General features: G+C 48.1%; 1 protein-coding gene across 1 annotated transcript; it reads right to left on the bottom strand.

Annotated features, from left to right (window-relative positions):
* Nucleotides 1–542: 542 nt before the first annotated feature.
* Nucleotides 543–7080, bottom strand: LOC136639162 (zinc finger protein 665-like). The gene is made up of 3 exons (XM_066613170.1): nucleotides 6649–7080; nucleotides 4128–4206; nucleotides 543–2326 (listed from the first exon to the last, which is right to left on the bottom strand). The coding sequence occupies exons 1-3, from the start codon at nucleotides 7078–7080 to the stop codon at nucleotides 543–545; spliced, it is 2295 nt and encodes a 764-aa protein (XP_066469267.1).
* Nucleotides 7081–17152: the final 10072 nt, after the last annotated feature.

Here is a 17152-nt window from a genome sequence, read left to right as displayed (position 1 = left end):
ACAATAAGGCAGTAAAAGAGTTTACGCTTCCACTGACTGCAAAACTGTTTTTTCCATGTCATCAAACAGCTGAATTGAATCTTCACCCACAGTCCTCGGTCAGATTTCCTTAAATCTAATTCAGCCAAGTTATTAGAAAAGCCAGAACTATCATCTTTGTACAGCTTCACTACTGTAAGGAAGCCTCAATGGCTGTAACTGAACAGTGGAAAAAAGCTAAAACTCCTCTGGTTTTCTCCATATTTTCTAAAAAGGAATAAAAATACAATTAAAATACACAAGCCAATGAAACAATCAAATAAAACATTTCACTAAAAAAACTACCCAGACACCACAAATCTTTAGGCTGCAAGTTCCATTCAGCACAGCCATTTAGCCTGTGTAATTACCTTAAGAGGTTCAAAATGCAGGACCCTAAACTGATCAGAGTATTCAGACAGGATTTTCACCACTTCGTGGGTTCTTTAAAATAGAGGAAGGAATTGCTGTGCTGTTGTTGAAACTGCATCCATGTCCCAGACAGTCACGTGGCATCTTCTGCATTATTCAAGGCTCCGTTCCTCACCCAAGCTCTTGCTACAACATGGGACACTCTCATCCCTCTCCTTGTGAGCTCTTTGATGTCGTTTAAGGCTTCTACTGCTGCTGAAGGTCCTTTCACACTTGGAACATTTACATAGTTTCCCACTTTTGTGAAGATTTTGATGATACTTAAGGGTTTTTTTGTACCTGTAGCTATTTCCACACTCTGAACATTTATAAGGTTTCTCTCCTGTGTGACTCTTCTGATGTATTGCAAGGGATGTTCTGTGCCTGAAGCTCTTATCACACAGAGAACATTTATAAGGTTTCTCTCCTGTGTGACTGTTTCGATGTCTTCTAAGGCTGCTTTTGTACCTGTAGCTCTTTCCACACACAGAACATTTATAAGGTGTCTCTCCTGTGTGACTGTTTTGATGTGCTCTAAGGCTGACTTTGTACATGTAGCTCTTCCCACACACAGAACATTTATAAGGTGTCTCTCCTGTGTGAATATTTTGATGTGCTCTAAGGGTGACTTTGTACCTGAAGCTCTTTCCACACACAGAACATTTATAAGGTTTCTCTCCTGTGTGAGTCTTCTGATGTATTGCAAGGAATGTTCTTTGCCTGAAGCTCTTATCACACAGAGAACATTTATAAGGTTTCTCTTCTGTGTGAATGCTTTGATGTCTTCTAAGGCTGCTTTTGTACCTGAAGCTCTTTCCACAGACAGAACATTTATAAGATTTGTGGATTCTTTGATGTACAGTGAGGTTTTCTTTCTGGTTAAAGCTCTTGCCACAGTGAGAGCATTTATAAGGTGTCTCTTCTGTGTGACTGTTTTGATGTCTTGTAAGGCTGACTTTGTACCTGTAGCTCTTATCACACACAGAACATTTATAAGGTTTCTCTCCTGTGTGTCTGTTTTGATGTCTTCTAAGGCTGACTTTGTACCTGTAGATCTTTCCACACACAGAACATTTATAAGGTGTCTCTCCTGTGTGACTGTTTTGATGTGCTCTAAGGCTGACTTTGTACCTGTAGCTCATCCCACACACAGAACATTTATAAGGTGTCTCTCCTGTGTGAATATTTTGATGTGTTCTAAGGGTGACTTTGTACTTGAAGCTCTTTCCACACACAGAACATTTATAAGGTTTCTCTCCTGTGTGAGTTTTCTGATGTCTTCTAAGGCCTTCTTTCTGAGTGAATCTCTTTCCACAATCAGAACACTGATGTTGTTTCTGTCCTGTGTGGATCTTTTGATGTTTTTTAAGGGACTGATTCTGGCTGAAGCTCTTTCCACACTCAGAACATTTATATGGTTTTTCTCCTGTGTGGATTCTTAGATGTCTCGTAAGATGTGATTTGTGAACAAAACCGCTGGTACAGTGGGGGCATTTGTACGGCTTCTCTCCTGTGTGTGTTCTTTCATGCACTCTGAGGACATCACGCCGAGCAAAGCTCTTTCCACACTCCAAACATATGTGCGGTTTTTTCCCTGTGCCAGGTGTTCCACTTCCAGAAGTGCTGCTCTGAATGGAGCTCTCCTCAAGCAACAAGACTTTGCTGAGCTTTCCCTCTGTGGGGATGCTGCCAGGACGCTCATTCCCCTTCTCTTCTGTCTGTTTCTCTTGTTCCTGGAGGGATCCTCCCAGACACGGAATCGATTTCTCCATCTTTTCCTCTGTGGGGTGTCCCTCTCCCCTCCTTGGGCCTTCCAAACCCTGAAGGGTCTCTTCTTCCTCTCTTTCCAACAATATTCCAGGTGGGTCCCTCTCAGTCTCACAGTCCTTTGTATGCCCTGCAGGAAGGAGGAGAGACACTTGGTAAGAGCCCAGGGGAAAACAAACCCCCTTCAAATTATGCATGTGGGTTTCATTCCCTTTGTCCCAACCTATATCCTGCCTCCGTTCAGACAGCCTAATTGTAACTAAATCCCCAAGTGGCAATGCAGTAACATGGGCCCAGCTTCCGCTGTATCCGCAGAGCATTTTTGGCCACTCAAGGCATCCTCCGTTACGTGAAAATCCCCTTTTTCCTTATAAGTTGTGATTTTTATATCTGGTTATGTTATTATGGACTAAAATATCATACAGGCCAAACTTCCCATACAGGCCACAAAGGAGTCAAGTCAAACTCATGGTGACAACATCCCCCTCCCTAGGGTTAACAAGTCTGGAAGAGCAAATCATTGTTTAACCCAATCACTGTGTCTCCTAATCCAATCACTGGTTATGCAAACACATTAAACTTCTCACAGGCCAAACTTCCAAAAAACCCTGAACTCGCACAACTTCCACCTCTCTAGGCTGGCATAGTAAATCGTTGCTTAAGTGTCTCCTATTGTTGTATTGTTTAACTCAATCACTGCTTATTGTGTAAGTTCCCCTAGCTGGGAAGCCAGCCATTAGACCCATTGAATTTTGCTGATATGCTGATAAGACCCCTTAAATTTTGCTGATAAGGGACATCCTGACCCCAAACACCCTGGTGGGTGGCAGTTTTCCCCCAGCTCAGCACCCAGCCCATCTCGGTTACACAAAAAATCCTTTTAAGAGAGGGCTCCGGCCACATGTTCTCTCTCTGGGTTCCCCCCCTCCAAGGACACAACACATCTGTGTCGTGAGGGTCCTCCATAGGACTCTCCACCCCCCATCCAACTGCTTTTCAGGACAGGTAACTATATGCGTCTGGAACTCTTTCCCTTCTTTCTTTCCCACCTATTTCTCCCCTTCTCCCCCCATCTTTAGTTAGCAATTAGGTTTGGCAGACCAGGGACCCCTAAAATCCTTCCCTACAAGCTATCCTTTTTCTAATCTTCTCGGATGCACCAAATACTTTTCACATGCAACCACCATAAGCTAGGTACACTAGATGCAAGTACTAGAAACATATACTTATCATTTTTCCATGTGTGCTTTTGTAATAAAAATATAATCTTTTATTGAAAGTTCTCTCTCAGTCCCCTCATTAACCTAAAGGGAATTTCTCTGCATTATGCGTCTTGTTATCCAGCCTGCGATCCTGAAGTTCCAAAAAGGGTAGTATACTAATTCCCCTAAACAAAACAGCCCTTTTGGTAACACTCAGGGAAAGGAAACATTTGTTCCCTTGCCCCACAGACACTCCCAGCAGCTGCCGTGGGTCAAAATGAACATGCACCAACTAGAGCACTGGTCCAAGTCCATGTTGACCCAGGAAAGCAGATCAGGCTCAGGAAGAGAGTCAGGATTCAGAGTGTGACGCTGTTGCTTAACCCACCCCCTTCCCAGGCCTGATCTGCCCTCCTCCCCACCCCCACCACTGCTGTGTTTCATGGCAAAAAAGAGGCATGGAGGATGCAGAATGGCAGTGAGATCAGGAGGCAGCTGCGAGTGGTGACATCCCTTCCACACTGTGGGTCACACTGCCCTCTGATGCACCCAGCAGCTGTCCCTGGTGGTAGCAGTACTCAGAGAAGGGGTGCCTGCCAGAGAAAAGGGTCAAGGAGCTCTGCTCTGGAGAGGTGCTGAATTCCCTGAAGGGAGACTCAGAGACAGAGCCGAGGTTGGCCCAGAAGGGGTGTTCCAAGCTGGGGCAATAAGAAGCACCTTCATCCTTACCCAAGAGGCTCCGCTCCCTTTCTTCTTGCCTGGGGTCAGTTGGAATCTGGACTGCGGAGGAGGAACTCTCAGCTGCCACCTGCAGGAGCAGAGAGGGGCTGTTTCAGGATAGAGCAGGATGTCTTTGAAGGGCTTGCAGGGGGAGGGCTACACAAAATAGGACAATTCTACTCAATGGCGTGCAGATGCAGGTCTGGGGGTGCCACAGACCCCAGGTGCCAAGCTAGAGGGGGGTGACAGCACTAGTGACCAAGGTCACTAAAATCACGGTTAGGAGGAGTAATACCATCATGTATATATCATTCAATCTTTAATTTACAGGAGAATGCAATGAAGCCAATGCAAGTGAAATATCTCCATTCTCTTAAAAGGTAGGACCAAAACACCAGGGAAGAAAAATACTGTCCTATGGAACCAAAAGCAAGTTGGCTTAACTCAAAAAAGATCAATGAGGCTAATTATTCAAAGAGCCAATGATATGTTGTTCTAACACAGCATGGAACCAATGAGGTGTTGATAAGGTGACACCCTGGGGGGGAGGGGGTGCGGATGATGTCATTAGTGACCAAAACTGTGGTTTTTAGGAATACAGTCATGTTATATACCATTTGATGTGTAATTTACAGCAGAATGCAATGACAGAAACCCCACTGAAGTTTCTGTGTTGTATCAAAACCTATTCAGTTGTGTGACTCATCAAGTTGGCCACTGATTTTTTGGGTAACCAGTATTGTTCTATAGTATGAATGAATGAATGGTGACACCATGAGTAACCAGACCAGGTGATGCCAACCCTACGGCTGCCCCTGGTGCTGGGCTGGCCTTGGGGCAATTTGAGCAATTTGGCCCTGCTCCTGAAGGGGCCCAGCACTGGGCTGATGAGCAGAGTGACTGCAGCTGCACGCAGCACCTCACACTGCAGCTGACAGTCCATAAGAACATGAGAGCCCAGCTGGATCAGGCCAAGGCCCATCTAGGCCACCTTCCTGTATCTCACAGTGGCCCACCAGATGCTTCAAGGAGTACACAAGACAACAAGAGGGCATCCAGGTGCCCTCCTCTTACCTACCTCTAAAGCCAGGAGCTTGCACATACATACCATGACTTGTAACCTGTCCAGCATTGAATCTAACATGCTCAAGTGTCACAAGGACAATGCAACGAACAGAACATGGCTGCTCAATGGCGACATCTGAATCTAGCTGGAACAGTAGATTTGGTGTGTTACGACCCTTCCCCAATTTAAGCCAATTAGACCACTTGCTCCCAATTGGACCCCACACCTAAGGGTGTTTCAAGGACCCTGCTAGGGTAGCCTATTCTAATGTTGTCAAATACACCGAACAATACAATGCAATGAACACGTAATACCACACATTGCAGGTTTTATAGAGAGTTAGTAACAATTCTCTGAATTCTTGTAAACAAAAGTCTATACGAAATATTATTTCTTTTTCTAAGTTTCTACAGACCTGGGCTGTGAAGAAACATTTCTAATTGGGCCCCACAGCTCCTAAGGCTGGTCCTGCACAAGTATTTTCATCCAATTCTTTTCTTTTCATAGTCAGCATCCAACACAGACTATGAGCAACACCAGCACATCCCAAATATCCACCGGAATTTGCAGCCATCCAGGTCATCCAAGAAGGGAGCGAGGCAGAGTCTCCCCAGGAGGGTGTTCCCCAAAGTTTGGGTGGCTGCAGAGGAAAGTCTCTACCACATCCCAGTCAGATGGTGATGGGGCATAGAACATAAGAACAGCCCCACTGGATCAGGCCATAGGCTCATCTAGTCCAGCTTCCTGTATCTCACAGCGGCCCACCAAATGCCCCAGGGAGCACACCAGACAACAAGAGACCTCATCCTGGTGCCCTCCCTTGCATCTGATATAGCCCATTTCTAAAATCAGGAGGTGGCACATACACATCATGGCTTGTAACCCATAATGGATTGTCCAATTTTCTCCAGAATTGTCCAATTTCCTTTTGAAGGCATCTAGCCCAGATGCCATCGCCACATCCTGTGGCAAGGAGTTCCACAGACCACCCACAGGCTGAGTAAAGAAATATTTTCTTTTGTCTGTCTTAACCCACCCAACACTCAATTTTAGTGGATGTCCCCTGGTTTTGGTGTTGTGTAGGAGTGTAAAGAGCATTTCTCTACCTATGAAGACAGAGGAAAAAATGGAAGCCCCTTCAGAAAACACTTCGTCAAGAACGGCCACACATTTCAGGCATTCCAATTTTTAAGAATCTTGCTAACAATATATAGATATCACACATATACATATAAATTACCAGACCTCTGCGCAGTAAGAAATTGATGAAGATTCCTTCAGGCAAACACTAGTGACAAGGGAGACACCACTTGACCCAGGCAATGACATCTGACAGTTCCACTAATGGAATCCTAGAGTTGGAAGTGCCCTGCAAGGTCATCCAGTCCAACCCACAACCTGTAACAGGTGGATAGAGGCAGCAACCACTGCGGCTCAGGTCAATGCACAAGGAAAACAACTCACCTGCTCTTCCTGTCTTGAGGACTCCTGCTGCCTGCACAAGAGAGCTTCGACCAGGGCCTCTGCCTTGGACCAGGTCTGCAGGCCACATTCCCCAAGCCAAGTCCGCAACTCCAGTGGTAGGATAGCAAGGGTTGTGTGCTTCTTGGCCCACTCTTCCTTGGGACCCCTGCAGGTTTTTGTCTGTTCCTCGTAGGAGGCCAACAAGACCTTAGCCTCACAGCTGATTGCAGCCTCTTCCAGCACCTCCTGAGACCTCACTCTCTCCAGAAACTCCTGCCATTGGGCTTCCCATCTCTCTGTCCATCTGGCAACAGGGTCCTCTGATTGTGGAGGGGATTCACCGATACCCCTGGGCCGCAGTTCATGAGATGCATCTCCAGCTCGTACTGGTCTCTTCTTCAGTGGGAGGACTGTGGGGTTTTGCTTCTCCATGGAACACCTCACAAAAGTAACACCAAGGTGCAGAAAGCCCTAGAAAGAAACAAAGGGTGGTCAAGGTTGCAACATTGAGTCCTGTTAGGGAAAAAGCAGCAGGAAGTGGCCAGTGGGAAGTGAAGGGGGTCAGCAGCCTCTCCTACAGGATCCTCTTACAGGATCACCTGCATCCACACCAAAGCCAAGGGAAGGTGGTTTGAACAGCCTTCCACATGTTCCTCAGCATGTAATCAATCTATGGAACTCCTTGCTACAGGATGCAGTTATGGCACCTGGCCTAAAGGCTCTTAAAAGGCTATTGGACAGATTTCAGGAAAAGTCCATCACTGGTAACGAGCCATGACTTCAGGTTTTAGAAGAAGACTACCTCCAACATACCACATGCAAGGAAGTGCCAACAGGATGCAGGTATCTTGACTGCCCCCGTCCCCCAAGCCACTTGGTGGGCAATGTGAGAAAGAGGAAGCTGGAGCAGATGAGCCCTTGGCCTGCTCCAGCATGGCTCTTCTTAGGCTGCCCAAGAAGGGAATCTCTTGCAACACATCTCAAGACAGTCTGCCACTTCCTCACAAGCCCCTTATAGTTCCAAGGCATGGCTTGAAGGGACACAATGCCACAGTCCTGCAGAACATCAGCAAGTCTGCATGTGGGAGTTCAATCTCATGAGAAGAGCCCTGCTGGGTCAGAACTGTGCGCCACCAAGTCTCCATCCACCCTGCTTTGCACAGTGGCCACCTGAGGCTTCAAAGGCATTAAAAGCAGAAGATGGGTGCAGCTCCCTCTCGCCCTATTGCCTTCCAGCACTGGCATTCAGAGGTTACTCCCTGTGAAGCTGGAGGTTCCATTTTAACCCCTGATGAGGCTCCTTCTCTTTCCCTACAAGTGCTAAACCTTCTTACAACCCTTAAGAGACAGACAAAAGTTTTCTCTTTCTTTTTTGGTAGGCCAAGTGATGTCCACCATGTCCTTCCTTGTTTTCATATCACCCTTCAGTAAGATGGCAACCAAATTATACTAAATGTTAAACTATTTTATGGGCTGGAGAGTCCACTCTTGGGAGTTTTCCTGTCCGTTTCCCAGTTCCCGGGTTCTGCCCTTCAGGAAAGAAGCAGGTTTCTTTGACTGCAACCAAAGGTCAGAAATATCCTAGAATCCTGCCCCATAGAACCCCCACCCCACTGGGAATTGCTGTCCAGTCCACACACTCAAAGTACCCCTACCCCCATAGACTGCTTTGAATTCCATTCACTTCAATGTACAGCATAAAGGCAGTGCAGATATTTCCCCTCTCACTTCTGTGTCTCTCAGGTGGAGCTCACAGGAAGGCCATCTAAGCTTTGAACTTGGAAACAACCATCACCTTTTATCACTGGCTTGCCAAGGTGGGGGAAAAGCAGCTTCTCCAGCTACTTGCCTTGCTAGCTGCCTCCTTTCACTCACCCAAACACCACCAAGCTAAGACCAGCAGAAGGACCAGGATCCAGCCACACCCTGATGGAGCAGAGGGCAGAGCTTAGCCAGTGCCTTTGATCAGCTGCAAGCCTTCCTCCTCTTAATAGAGTAGCAGAAGCCAGCTGTTGGTCATTTGGGATTTGCAAGGTTTCCTGGAAATTGTAGTACACCTCAGGTAAACACCTGTCTTGAGTTGAGGAACCCAACAGTTCTCATAAATTGGGAGACTTATGGACCCTGACTGGTGGTGGGCTGAGGTGGTGATGGTGTTTGTGGAACCAAAGGGGTGTCCTGACTCAGCAGGGATTGCTCTTACCATGACTGAAGCAACAGGAGTATCATCCTGCCAACCAGACAGCCAGATTCTGCAAGGATGTGTGGATTAGACATGGGAGTTGAGCACCAGGTCCACCTTCTCCTTCAAAAGTTGCTGAAGGCATTCCCGCAGTGGCACTTGATGAGAAGCCAGGCAAAGGTCCTCTTGCTGCTGGCCTGGCGTGTGCTGGTGAGAGTCACTGCTGGGACACCTGGTGCTGCTCTTTCAGGATTAGGACATGTGTCAGGGTTCTGTGAGCTCAGAGCAGACCAGGGTGTGGTGGCCCAGCCAGTGGCTTCACTAGGGTTCACATCACCCCATGCAGTGGGCGGGGCAACACCCCAGGTGGTGGGTGTGCTGAAGTACCATCGCCCCACCCCTACTGGCTTTTTGGCTGTACCTTTTGATAGAACAAAGACAGAACACATTCTGCAAGAAATGACGCATTGCTTGATATATAACATGATGGGATTATTCCTCCAAACTGTGATTTTAGTGATTTTGGTCGGGTGTCAACTTACTAATACCTTATTGCAGCAGTTCTCAAACTTTTAGCACTGGGGCCCCTCTTTTTAGAATGATAATCTGTCCAAGACCCACCAGAAGTGATGTCGTGGAAGTGATATCATCAGGCAAATTAAAATAAATAAGTATAAATAAAGTAAAACAAATAATTAAATAAGCAGTAGCCAGCCCTGGTCCACCAAGTGAATTTCCTCTGTAGCCTGCCTGCAATAACAGCCCCCCTCCAAAACCAGTAAGGTTTTCAGTCCTACCCAGTGCCCAGTTCAATTTAGGAACTTCTGTTTCAACCAAATCACTGTCAGGATCCACGTGGCTTTGCAAGTCTCAAATAGGTTCACCTTATCAGCTGAAGCCCAAGTAACCCTCCACCCCCACTGCGCTGGTGTCTCCTACTTCCAAGCTGGACATGCTGGGAGCAGAAGGTTCTTCCACTCCCTACCTGTTTTGAAGAGGCAGCTGGCCAGGACAAGGGGGGGTGGCAGGGGGCATTGCAGCAGTGGCACCCCCTCTGTTCTGCTCCAGCCTCGTTGCCTCCTCGCTGCGGCAGTGTATAAATAGCGGAGTTGCTGCTGCTCGCCAATCTCCTTCTCTCTCAGTGAGCAGGAAGCAGCTCAGTGAGCACCATGAAGTGCCTGGGGAGGTGGTGGGCTGAGGCCGGGTGCAGGCCTCTTGCCAATTGTCACTCCCCCATCCCACCCTGCTGCTCCAAGCAGCCACCTAACCAGGCTCCGTGGCAGCTGGGCTGGCCCTACATGAGCTGGGGTGGGAACCCAGTGTGTTGATTCTCCAGGCTTTCCGCTGAAGGCTCGTAGGATCAGCGCATGGGACAGCGTGCCGTGTGGGTCAGTGACCTGACCGCATAAGGCAGCCTAAGTGTAGTATGCGGCAGAATTGCCTAAAAATTGATGGGTTCAGGGTGCAAAACAACCTTTGGACTCCACTGGTTGCATGAGCCCCATGTCATTATTTAGACTGGGGTGTCAAACTCATTGCATGCAGCAGCTGAATGGCACTCTTGGTGCCTGCTCTGGGCCAGCCATTAAGCAGGAAATGGCGTCACCGAGACAGTGATGGCCAGAAATACACACTTGGCTCTCACAAAGGAACTGATGAGCTGCAAATGACAGCAGAGAAGGTGAGCACCTCTTGGTCCTACTTTCAAGAAATGGGAGAGACCAATTGGCACACAGGCTGCCCATTCAGCCACTGAATCACTTCAACACTCAGCAGCTGAGAGGTGGTCTGCAAAGGGACCCCTCAGCAGAAATGGTGCTGCTGAAAGTTCAGCCTTGGTGATCACTGGGCACCCCTAGCATCGAGGAAGCATCGCCAGTCTCCTTCACACATCCCTCTTGCTCTGCCTTCCCTCCCCCTGCACCGTCCCTCACCTTGTGAGGACTCCTTCTGTCTCTCTCTCCCAGGCCCCCTCAGGAGAAACACTGCCCCTGTAAAGGTGGTGCTGGGGGAGCCCAAATATCACAAGGTTCAGATTCAGCACCTCTTAAGAACATAAGAACAGCCCCACTGGATCAGGCCATAGGCCCATCTAGTCCAGCTTCCTGTATCTCACAGTGGCCGACCAGAAGCCTCTGGGAACACATAGGACAGCAAGAGACCTGCATCCTGGTGGCCTCCCTGGCACCTGGCATACAGATAACAAGACCACCTGCAAGGCCTCCTGGGAATTGTAGTTTAAAAACATAAGAACAGCCCCACTGGATCAGGCCATAGGCCCATCTAGTCCAGCTTCCTGTATCTCACAGCGGCCCACCAAATGCCCCAGGGAGCACACCAGATAACAAGAGACCTCATTCTGGTGCCCTTGCTTGCATCTGGCATTCCGACATAGCCCATTTCTAAAATCAGGAGGTTGCGCATACACATCATGGCTTGTACCCCATAATGGATTTTTCCTCCAGAAACTTGACCAATCCCCTTTTAAAGGTGTCCAGGCCAGATGCCATCACCACATCCTGCGGCAAGGATTTCCACAGACCGACCACATGCTGAGTAAAGAAATATTTTCTTTTGTCTGTTCTACCTCTCCCAACACTCAATTTTAGTGGATGTCCCTGGTTCTGGTATTATGTGAGAGTGTAAAGAGCATCTCTCTATCCACTCTGTCCATCCCGTGCATAATTTTGTATGTCTCAATAATGTCCCCCCTCAGGCGCCTCTTTTCTATTCTGAAGAGACCCAAATGCCGTAGCCTTTCCTCACAAGGAGGGTGTCCCAGCCCACTAATCATCTTAGTCGCTCTCTTTTGCACCTTTTCCATTTCCACTATGTCTTTTTTGAGATGCGGTGACCAAAACTGGACACAATACTCCAGGTGTGGCCTTACCATCGATTTGCACAACGGTATTATAATATTAGCTGTTTTGTTCTCAATACCTTTTCTAATGATCCAAAGCATAGAATTTGCCTTCTTCACTGCCGCCGCACATTGGGTCGAAACTTTCATAGACCTATCCACGAACACCCCTGGATCTCTCTCCTGATCTGTCACAGACAGCTCAGAACCCATCAACCTATATGTAAAGTTCTGTTTTTTTGCCCAAATGTGCATGACTTTACACTTACTGACATTGGAGTGCATCTGCCATTTTGCTGCCCATTCTGCCCATCTGGAGCTCCTCACAATCACTTCTGGTCTTCAACACTCGGAAAAGTTTGGTGTCATCTGCAAACTTTGCCACCACACTGCTCAACCCTGTCTCCAGGTCATTTATGAAGAGGCTGAAAACTACCCGTCCCAGGCCAGATCCTTGGGGCACACTGCTTTTCACCTCACTCCATTGTGAAAATTGCCCATTGACAACCACTTTCTGTTTCCTGGCCTTCAACTAGTTCTTAATCCATGAGAGGACCTGTCCTCTAATTCCCTGACTGTGGAGTTTTTTTAGTAGCCTTTGGTGAGGGACCGTGTCGAACGCCTTCTGAAAGTCCAGATATATAATGTCTATGGGTTCACCCGCATCCACATGCCTGTTGACCGTTTCAAAGAGTTCTATAAGGTTTGTGAGGCAAGACTTACCCTTACAGAAGCCATGCTGATTCTCCCTCAGCAAGGCCTGTTCGTCTATGTGTTTTGAGATCCTATCTTTGATGAGGCATTCCACCATCTTACCCGGTATAGATGTTAGGCTGACCGGCCTATAGTTTTCCGGGCCCCCCTCTTTCCCTTTTTAAAGATAGGCATGACATTTGCTATCCTCCAATCTTCTGGTACCGTGGCCGTTTTGAGGGACAAGTTGCATATTTTAGTCATGAGATCAGCAACTTCATTCTTCAATTCCTTAATAACTTTTGGGTGGATGCCATCAGGGCCCGGTGACTTATTGATCTTTAATTTATCAATGAGGTCTCAAACATCTCTTTCAACCTTTATTTGACTTAATTCCTTGGTCAGGAGGGGCCGTTTGGGCAGCGATATCTGCCTAAGGTCTTCTGCTGTGAAGACAGATGCAAAGAACTCATTCAATTTTTCTGCCATCTCTAAGTCTCCTTTTATCTCCCCTTTCCCTTCCTCACCATTCAGAGGACCAACCGCTTCTCTGGCAGGTTTCCTGCTTCTAACATATTTGAAGAAGCTTTTATTATTCCCCTTAATGTTGCTGGCCATGTGTTCCTCACAGTCTTGATTGGCCTCCCGTATCACCTTCTTATATTTCTTTTGCAACAGTTTATGTTCCCTTTTATTCTCTTCAGTAGGGCAAGACTTCCATTTACGGAAGGAGGCTTCCTTGCCCTTTACAGCCTCTCTAACTTGGCTGGTTAGCCATGCGGGCACCCTCCTAGATTTAGTGGAACCCTTCTTTCTTTGCGGTATACACCTCTGCTGGGCCTCTATTACTGTTGATTTAAGCAGCCTCCATGCACTCTGGAGAGATTGGACTCTTTTTACCCTCCCTTTCAACCTCCTTCCAACCAGCCTCCTCATTTGAGGGAAGTCTGACCGTTGGAAGGGTTTTTGTGAGAGCTTTGCCTGGTATTCTTCCCCCAACGTGCATGTCAAAACGGATCGCAGCATGATCACTGTCCCCCATTGGCTCCGTAACATTGACATCTCTAACCAGGTACAGTGTACTGCATAATATTAAATCGAGTCACCTGCCCTCTGATGGGCTCCATGACTAGCTGCTCTAAGGCACAGTCATTTAGCAAGGAATCCGGTTTCCTTATCGTGACCAGAACACAAATTGACCCAGTCTATATGAGGATAATTGAAGTCCCCCATGATTATAACCCTGTCTCTCCTTGTCACCTCCCTGATCTGTCTCCTCATTTCAAGGTCCCCTTCCGATTTCTGGTCTGGACGACAATACCACGCCCCCAGTATTACATCGCTCCACAAGCCTGGTAATTTAACCCACAGAGATTCTACGGTGGAGTCGGACCCGCCTTCAATCTCCACTTTGCTGGATTCTATCCCTTCCTTAACATAAACGGCCACCCCACCTCCAACACGCCCCTGCCTGTCCCTCCTGTAGAGTTTATAGCCCGGGATTGCGGTATCCCACTAATTCTCTGCATTACACCAGGTTTCCGTTATGCCCACTATGTCAATGTTTTCCCTTGTCACCAGACATTCCAATTCTCCCATCTTTGCTTGGAGACTTCGGGCATTCGCTTAAAAGCATTTGTACGTGGAATACCCCAGGATGGGCTGCTTATTCACTCCTTTGTCCCCGCATCCTCTCATTGTGCCAAACCGTCTATCACATCCCATCATGCTACCTTTCCCAATTTCTTCTCCTACTCTGCCTTTGTCTTGTTGTTCTCTAACCTCCCGATCCTCATCCCATAGGGATGGAGTCCCGAATCGGATGCCCCTCGGCTCCTGTCGGCCTTCCCCCAGGGATCATTTTATAAGCTGCTCTGCCACCTTTTTAATGTTATGCGCCAGCAGTCTGGTTCCATTCTGGTTCAAGTGAAGCCTGTCCCTCTTGTACAGGCCCCACTTGTCCCAAAACGTTCCCCAGTGCTAACGAATCTAAACCCCTCCTCCCTTCAACGCCATCTCATCCACGCATTGAGACCCCTGATCTCCACCTGCCTAGCTGGCCCTGCTTGTGGAACAGGTAGCATTTCAGAGAATGCTACCTTTGAGGTCCTGGCTTTCAGCTTCCTGCCTAAAAGCCTAAATTTGGCCTCCAGGCCCTCCCGGCTACACTTGCCCATGTCGTTGGTGCCGACATGCACCACAACCACTACCTCCTCCCCAGCACTGTCTACCAGCCTGTCTAGACGAGAAGTGATGACCGCAACCTTCGCACCAGGCAGGCAAGTTGCCATGTGGTTCTCACATCTGTCGCAAACCCCCCTCTCTATGTTTCTAATAATTGAATCCCCCACTAAAAGAAGCCCCCGACCCCCCTCCTGCTGAGGAGTATCCTGAGTGTGTTCAGATACAGGCCCGTCCCCTGGAGAAGGGGTCCCCCCTAGGGGATTGTTTCCCTCCTCTCCAGGATGGCGTCCTCCAGCCCCGAGACTTCCCACCCGGGCAGCTGAGGAGCTGCATGCCTGAGGTTGGGGCGAAGCCTGATCATCCCTGGAAGTCTCCCCACGGTCCTCCTCTGCCTGCCTCTGCTTCTCCAGGTCGACCACCAAGGCTTCAAGGGAGCGGATGCGTTCCCTGAGACCCTGGAGCTCCTTGCACAGAGGACACACCCATGACTTATGCCCCAGAGGCAAATAGTCATACATGTGGCACTCGATGCAGAACACTGGATAGCCCCCACCCTGCTGCTGGCTGTCTGACTGCATAGCTTTGTTTTGTTTTGTTTTTATTTAGGGGTACTTTTTAAAACCTTACACTAGCTAGCAGCCCTCTTCTCAAGCAAAGAGAAGGGCAGTGTCTGGGGCCCTGGCCTCCTCGCCCTGCTGCTGAACTCACCTAGATGCTAAACTCATGCTGCCTTACCTGGCACTTAGTTCCCAGAGGCACTGGGTGTCCCAGAGGCCACGCACGTTCCTTCAGAGAGGCTCATGAGATGGCAGGTCCTAGCTTTATATCCCTAGCTAGCTCCTCCTCCCTCCCTCCTTGCTGATTGAAAGGGGGGCTGGTCTTCCCAGGTGAGATTACAAAAGCTCAGGAAGACAAAAGGCTGCTGATAAGCTTAATCCACTCTGCAGGCCCCTGAATGTGGTGCCTGGACTAGCCTAATGGGGCTCTTATCACCTCCTACAGGTCAATGACTATGCTAGATTGCCTGGGTGGTTGGGAACTGGCCCTTCCTTGGTTCTTACCCTCCTACTTCAGTTCTCTTAGGATGGACTGTTTTTTAACCTCAAGCTAGCTTTTATTTGAGTTTGTTTGTTTGTATATTTATTGCTTGTGCTGCATGTGGCTTGCGCTGCATCCAAGGCAGGCTTGCAACCAGCAGCAGCACAGCCAGAGACAAGGGGAAACTCTTCCCCTTACCTCTGGGTTAGGGCTGCTGGCCCCAATGGGTCTCCTCAGAGGTAGCATAAGTCTGAGGAGAGTGGAGTGGCTTGAAGCCGCTCTGTTCTCCACGGGGACGGGGGTTGGGATGTAGCACAACTGTTGGATCCCAGCCCTGCCTCCGGCTCCCTGTGCTCCTGCACACCCGCCCCAGGGCCACCCATCATCCACCCTCTCCGTGCCCAGGAACGCCTCTCTCCCTCCTCCTCCCTGCCCCCCATGCCTACCTTTGCAAGGAAGCTGCAGAGGAGATGCTGGCGCAAGGAAGCTGGCGCACATAAGGAGAGGTTGCCTGATTTTGAATTTGAGATGGTTGAACACCAGTGGCATCCTCTACCGCCAGCACCTCCACTTGTGCCTGGGCACCTTCTTCCCTTGGAGGTAATTTTTCTTGCATTTCTTGAGCCAGCGTTATTCTCTGCAGTTCTTCAGCTCAACTCCTGTGAATACTTCGTTCCTTTCTCTAAATCTTTGCTGATCTGCTAATCTTTGTTTTGATATATCTGTATCTGGATGTTTCTCTTTCCAAATGTGGTACATTCTTTTCCAATAACTACAGTCTCAAATCCTGATTGCTCAACTGAAGATCTGGAGTCTTGTAGCCCACTTATCACCAGGTGGCCAGGAACGTCAGCACCTGGTGTAGTCCTTGTTGACCTGGTGACGACTGAGCCAGTATAGGCTTTGTATTTATTTTTCGCATTGTACTAGGAATGAGTTTGGGACACATTTAGTCTGACTTCACAAGGAAACTTCAGTTATGCAACAGGCCAAGTGCGTTGATGCAAAATTTAAATGTTCAAACTAATCCATTTCCACATTCCTTACCAGAAAGGGCAAGTGGGGGGTTGGGCAGATTCGCAGACGCCAGTCAGTGCTCAGGAACCATGATTGCCATTATGCTTGAGGGGTGAGGAGTAATTATAATACAAACTATAATTCTATAATTATAATACCTTCATCCCAATTAATTCCAGGGAGAGAAATGGACGTTCTACTGAGGCTGGATTTCTCCCCTCCCATTACATCACTCTCTAAAAAGTGATGGAATCGGGAGTGACAGCCAACATGCCCAGTGAGTCTACAAAAAGTTTGGGAAGCACAGCTCTAAGCATTTACACGGTTTATCCCCTGTGAGGTTCTTTGATGTGGTCAGGGTGTTGCTTGCACTGAAGATTTTCCACTTTAAGCATCTCCATCGCTTTCTTTCTGCACAGAGTCGTAGATGAAAAGTTTTATTATGATTATTATTACCCAGAAAATTTATATACCACTTTTCAGCAAGAGCATTTGACAAAGCAGTCTGAATAGCAAAATAAATGGTTCAT

The sequence above is a fragment of the Tiliqua scincoides genome, chromosome 2, assembly GCF_035046505.1.
Source record: "Tiliqua scincoides isolate rTilSci1 chromosome 2, rTilSci1.hap2, whole genome shotgun sequence".
Taxonomy (NCBI): domain Eukaryota; kingdom Metazoa; phylum Chordata; class Lepidosauria; order Squamata; family Scincidae; genus Tiliqua; species Tiliqua scincoides.
Note: the sequence above shows the minus strand (reverse complement) of the source record. Positions and strands in the feature narration are given on the sequence as shown.